The 6,000-nt window shown below is 48.1% G+C and overlaps 1 protein-coding gene across 1 annotated transcript in view; it reads right to left on the reverse strand.

Annotated features, from left to right (window-relative positions):
• Window positions 1–3,900, reverse strand: part of spon1b (spondin 1b) — a 61,977-nt gene extending 58,077 nt beyond the window's left edge. The window contains 2 exon segments of the mRNA XM_062390276.1: window positions 2,063–2,169; window positions 3,348–3,900. Of these exon segments, the coding sequence (XP_062246260.1) occupies window positions 2,063–2,169; window positions 3,348–3,573 (333 nt within the window). The 5' untranslated portion in view covers window positions 3,574–3,900.
• Window positions 3,901–6,000: the final 2,100 nt, after the last annotated feature.

Genomic DNA, 6,000 nt, shown 5'->3' on the forward strand with positions numbered 1-6,000 from the left:
CCTGCTGCGAGCGACACAACAACCTGGCTGCTCTGTGTCTTTGTTTTCATGCAACAGAGCTGCAGTGAGGAGCTGCTCTACCTTCAGCCGGGGCCGTGCCGACGTCTCTGCACCAAACTCCATGTAAAAAAATGAATGAAAACACCAATCCAGACTTTCTCAGCCCGGAGAGCTGGGACACAGAATCCCTCTCCCTCAGTTTTACAGATCGATGCACAGATTGTTCAAGTTGTGTGTTTGCTGTCCTGTGGCCTCGTGGTTAATCGATGCCTCCGTTTGGTTCCTTCTTCATCTCGTGGTTGTTCATTATTTTTATCAGAGGGCGCCGTGCAAACACGTTCATTATAATGAAGTGTGGATGGAAAGAGTTGAGAGTGGACCCAGAGGCGACGCTGCTGTGAGAGTTCACAGCACAAGAAGAGGTGAACACAACAGAAACACACACAATGGAGAAATGTGTGAAGAAAGAACGAGTCGGACACAAAGATCACTTCAGTGTTTGGCTTCACTGATGGTCACTGTGGAGCTGAAGCACTGACAGGGAACTACTGACAGTGAGAGAGTTAATCATCACTTAACATCGCCAACAAGTCTTTTTAATATTTAATCTTATCTAACAATCTGTCTGTGTAACTTTGTCTCACACATCTCGAGAGCTGTTCATCGTGTTGGCTTCACACTTGTGTTTTTTCTCAAGGGCCCAAAGAGGTGCAGTGTACAATCTGGTGCCGATGACTGGTTCTCCGGTTCTGGTTCTGTGCAGCGGGTCGAGTTTCACTGAGCTTTGAAGAAGAAGAAGAAGAAGAAGAAGAAGAAGAAGAAGAAGAAGCAGTCTTCACCTCCGACGATATTATGTTTGAGACACGAGGACGCTCGTTTCGTTTGACAATACCTACACGCCCACGTCACATGCCGTCTACGAACCAATCAGAGTCCAGTATAGGGAGACACAGGACACGTAGATGATGGCGACAGGACGTGCGTATGTCAGACAAAATTCTTTAGTCCCTAAATTACAATGTGAAACCAGAACTAACCAGATCAGATGAAACGTGGAACAAACACATGAAGCTTGGTTCAGGTGAGACAAATTAAATGAATCAAGGTTTTCTGAGGGTTTCTGCTGTAAAATTATTATTTTTAACGATCAACTTCTACAAAGTGCTTCAAGAATTAAGAAATTAAGATCGTTATAGTTGTTTTACTGATTCCTAGAAAAAAGAATCACCTCATTTTCACACCACAACACCCAAAGTCACACTCCTCCCCCTCAGAGGGCGACGGGGGTCGAGGTGATACCGACAATGTGAAACCAAAACCAACCAGATCGAATGGAGACAATGGAACAAACACAGGAAGCTCCCCTCAGACTCTCACTCTTCAGTGAGGAAGAGGGAAAAGCAGCATCACTACTGAATCTCAGTGTATATTTGCTGCAGAGTGTTCCGAGGTCTGCTGGAGTCAGCAGGAGACGTCTCCTCCGTCCTGACACGAGCTCGAGCCTGGTTTCAGATCAGTGTGTGGAGACGCAGCCACAGTTGTGTGTTCCTGTTTACACTGAGCGGGAGGTAATTGAGGAAGTCTGGCTCTCTCCTCAGGAGCTCTGTGCTGCTCAGTGGGAGTTGTGTTACTACTGAACCAAACATCTTACATCTCTCTCTGTTAATCTCTTTTCTCTCTGTCCTCACATGCCTCCTCCTCCTCTTCCTCCTCCTCCTCAGCCTACTCCGCCTTCTCCTTCCCTCTCCTCGTCTTCTGCTGGAGGAAATATCTGCTACTTAGTGGGACGGATGCCATGTCGGCCTCATCTGTGCACTGAAGAGGCAACTCGAATCTCTTTTCTTCTTCCCAGCTTCAGTTTGCTGGCTGCTGCTTCCAGGGGGAGCTGCGTTGCATCTTTCAGAGACGCCTCCTTTAACCTCCTTACCAGGAGACAGCGGGGGAGCAGCTAACTCGACTCCCGTGTGCATTAAAGCATGCAAATGACTTCCTTCTATTTATGAACTTTACCAGAAAACAGCACAATCATGATTCCCCCCCCTCGACGCCTGCTTCTTCTTACCTGGAACTGCCCGGTGTAGTCGTCGTCCGTGGTGCCCTCTCGGCCCTCCTTCAGGGCGATGAGGGTGAAGCCTCGGAAGTAGTTCGGGCTGGCTGCCAGGAGCACGACTGTAAAGGAGGAGAGAGCGTGTGTTAACTCCACAGAGACACCGAGCAGCGAGCAGGCTTTAGACGGACACATCGGGGTCACCCTGCGTGAGGCGAGGGGTCACACCCCCCCCACACACACACACGGTGTTACACAGACACATGTGAGGCCTGCAAGCTGTTTGGCTTCAGGCTGATGTGAGAGTGAGGGCTGTAAGACTTTATCATCTGACACTAGAATTAAGAAGAGGCTATAAATCTCACGCAGGGAGCCCGGCGCTGGGAACAGGAGCCACATGATGAGATGTGAGTAGAATTGAAGTCGTCTCACCCGCGCGCCCTAACCTTGCATTCTCACACCGGCACCATCTATCTCCCAACCCGCCCCCAGTGCTGAGAAGGAAGATGTCAATATTTTCAATCTCAACCATGTTTTAAAAAAGGCAGCAGAGGTTTTGGGGGGAATAGCTGTGGTGTCTGTCCAGGTCCCTGACAGCTGATTAGAATTTAGTCCTGGGCGTCTCAGAAAATCAACACACAATCTGGAGAGGGGCTGCACTGAGGAGACTGAGAGACAAGGTGACCGCTCTTTTACAACCTTGTTTTTCAAACCTGTATCCAATCTGCAAGAGCACACGCCAAGGTTTATTATCGGAGAGCCCCAGCATCTCATTGACTCTTTCTTTTAAACTAAACGAGACACTAAAGGTTAGTATTTTGAGTTGAACACTTAAAAACTCAAGTGAGTGGAGCAAAGTTTAGTTTTTCTTCTATTTTGCCAAATCCACCAGGCTGGATAGAGACTCTAAATTTGTTGGGCTCAGCTTAATTGGAGCCAGATCTGTGTGTGTGTGTGTGTGTGTGTGTGCGTGTGTGTAGGACGAGCAGAGGAAGTGAATATAGGTCACACATTATAACACAAGTAGCCTTATCAAATCACGACAGTTTGGGAATGTGCTTCCTGCAATGTCCAAAAACAATGTGTCTGACTTGTTTAGTTATTGAGAACGTGTGTGTGTGTGTGGGGGGGGGGGGGGGGGGGGGTGAAGTCAACGCTTCCTGGAAGTAAAATAAACACAGGAAAAATACAATTCCAACAACACTTTTCGTTTCTCCAACTAAAACAAACAGTCCACTGGAGGAATCTGGCGCAGGTTTACGCACGGATTGCGCAAACGGACTGTGTGAATGAACCGTACCTCTGTAGGTGGTGCCCGGCTCGTAGGTCTCCGGGTCCCGCTCCACCCGGAGCCTGAACTCGTGGTGTCCATCCCGCCGGGTCCCCTGGGTCTGCGCCCGGAGGATCCGCCCGCAGTACCCGTCCGACCTGCCTCCGGAGGGCTCCTCCACGAAGGCGACGGCGCTGCACACGAAGCTCGTCAGGAGATAACACTGCAACAGCAGCAGCGGCAGATACATTCCCATCTCGGAGCTGCAGCCCGGGGCTGAGAGTGCAGCCGAAGGTCCGATCCAAACACAAACCAGAAGAACCACAGTGGAGCTGCTCCTTCCACGCGAACTCCCAGCTCCAAGCGGAACTACAGCGGCGTCACAGGCGGAGCGGGAGGTGAACACAAGGAGACGAGTCCATCCCGAAGTGAGAGGAGCGCGTCCGAGGCGCACCGCGTCTGAGAGGAGGGGGGGGGGGGGGGCTGTCTGTGTGTTCCGATCTGTGGGGGGGAGGTGACCGGGTCGGGAGGCAGCACGGAGCCGCTGAACTACCAGGGAAACTGGGGACGCGGCGAGGGTAGGTCCGGACTGGAGCTCCGCACTTTAAAAGCTGAGAGCCAGCCCTCCACTGACACACAAACACTGACACACACACACACACACACACACACACACACACTGACACACACACACACACAAACACGGAGCTGCCTCTCGGGAAAAATTTGAAATGTTCCTCCTGCTGTTCAGAAACGCGCATTGACACATTTTAAGTTCTCTTCACTGCTGCATATGAGCTGGAAGATATGAAGATCACATCTGATCAACGCGAACTATCAAAGTGATAAGCACGAGCTCCATTAAAACTAATGAAAAAGGTTAATTCTGTGCACATTTACGCGTCTAATTCGCTCCAAGATTGCGTCAAAATTAAGGAGAAATTACCACAAATCTTCTTTTTATAAATCTTCTCAGTTCATCTTATGATTTACTTTGGAGGTGAAGGAGATCATCTCCTCGAATAACGTGATTTTAAATTCATTCATTATTCATTAAACTCAAATTCGCCACCGTGTTGATGTTTTGCTGTGCGTAATCACACATGTCCTCGTGCCAGATGTTGGTTTCATAAATCCAAATAGCAATGAGCATCTCTAAATATCACTCCGAACTGTTAATGTTAAAGATATAAAGCAACCAGGTAGAGGTACCTCAGTCTCTCCTGCCTGAATCTCTGACAAACTGCAATAAATGTAGATCAGATAATTAGCTTCTCCCACATGATATAATTATATACAACCTAATAAACCCATAAAAACACGTGATCAATGATTTTATTTGCTCTTTTCCTTTGTGGATTAAATGAACAGTTATAAGAACCATCATCCTCTCATCTAACACAGACTCTGATCCCTCGTAAACATTTTACACATACTGGATGCACTCACATAAGTAGAGTTCTCCACCAGAAGGTGTCACCAGAGAGTCTGTGCACCCCCCATCCCCCCATGCTCCTCCACAGCTACTTGGTAAATTCGTCACTCACCTCATCACGGTGCCCCTTTACTCCTCCATCTCCTCAAGTTTTATTATCGTGTAGAGAAAAGTACGAGGGATTATGGAAATGCTGAGGTTTTCAAAGGTCTCAAATTAAATGTGTAGTTTGGATTCAGCCGAAGCAAAAAGAGGAGTTGAAGTTTGATGATATTTTTGCTCCATTATTACATTAATCTTTTTGGGTTAGGGTTTGCAACATTTGTAATCCTGATGTCTCTGGTTCTGTCTGAGGAGCAGGGACACGCGCTCCGGTCTGATTAACTATGACTTTTCTTGTTGATTTGAAACATGGTCTTTAGAATAAATGAATAAAATAATAAACCCTCACTGAAATGAGCCTCATTGAGTTCTCATTACCTCTCGTCCTCTTGCTGAAGATGTACACGTCTAACCCGGGGAGCTGGAGGTGGTTAAACTAAACAGCACCAGCCCCGACGTCTGGTGTGATGGATCCCATCTGGATGGACTCTGCTCTGTAAACTGTCTGACAGGTGGAAGACGTCTGGTGCGTCCGGACCGAGACGTGAAGTCAGAAACAACCCGCTGACCTTTCCCAATGAAAACAACCTGCTGGCACACGAGCCACAAACATTCCTGCACTCAAACACCCGGCTCCTTTTCCTCACAGCGGGAGGAAATCCATACTGGTGTAAAATCTCCCAGTCTGTGCTCCTGAACTTCATGTGAGACGGTCATGATGTCTTTATTTATCTTTTATATATGCATTCAGATCACAGGCTCCCATAGAATATATATTCTAGAACCAAGCCACACTGATGTGTGCACTTCAGAGGTATTGATGGTTAAGGAAAGATGAATGGACGGAGGTGAAGGTGTCGCTGACTGGCTGGACTGGGAGGACAGACTGGAGACAAAGCAAGTGATAGTTCAGGGTCTCAAGCGTCTTTCCAACCAGGCTGATTATGAACAATCGAGACATGGACTGGTGGGTTCTGGACTGAATAACAAGGGATGAGGGAGGGAGGGTAGAAGCAAAGAGAGGATGAAGAGATGTGTAAGACAAGTGGGGGAGAGGATGAACAGACATGGGTATGCAATGAGGGGAAGAGGGAATAAGGGGATGTGGGTGTGGGAAGGAGAGATGAGAGGATGAGGGGATGAAGA

This window comes from Platichthys flesus, chromosome 6 (genome assembly GCF_949316205.1).
Source record: "Platichthys flesus chromosome 6, fPlaFle2.1, whole genome shotgun sequence".
NCBI lineage: Eukaryota > Metazoa > Chordata > Actinopteri > Pleuronectiformes > Pleuronectidae > Platichthys > Platichthys flesus.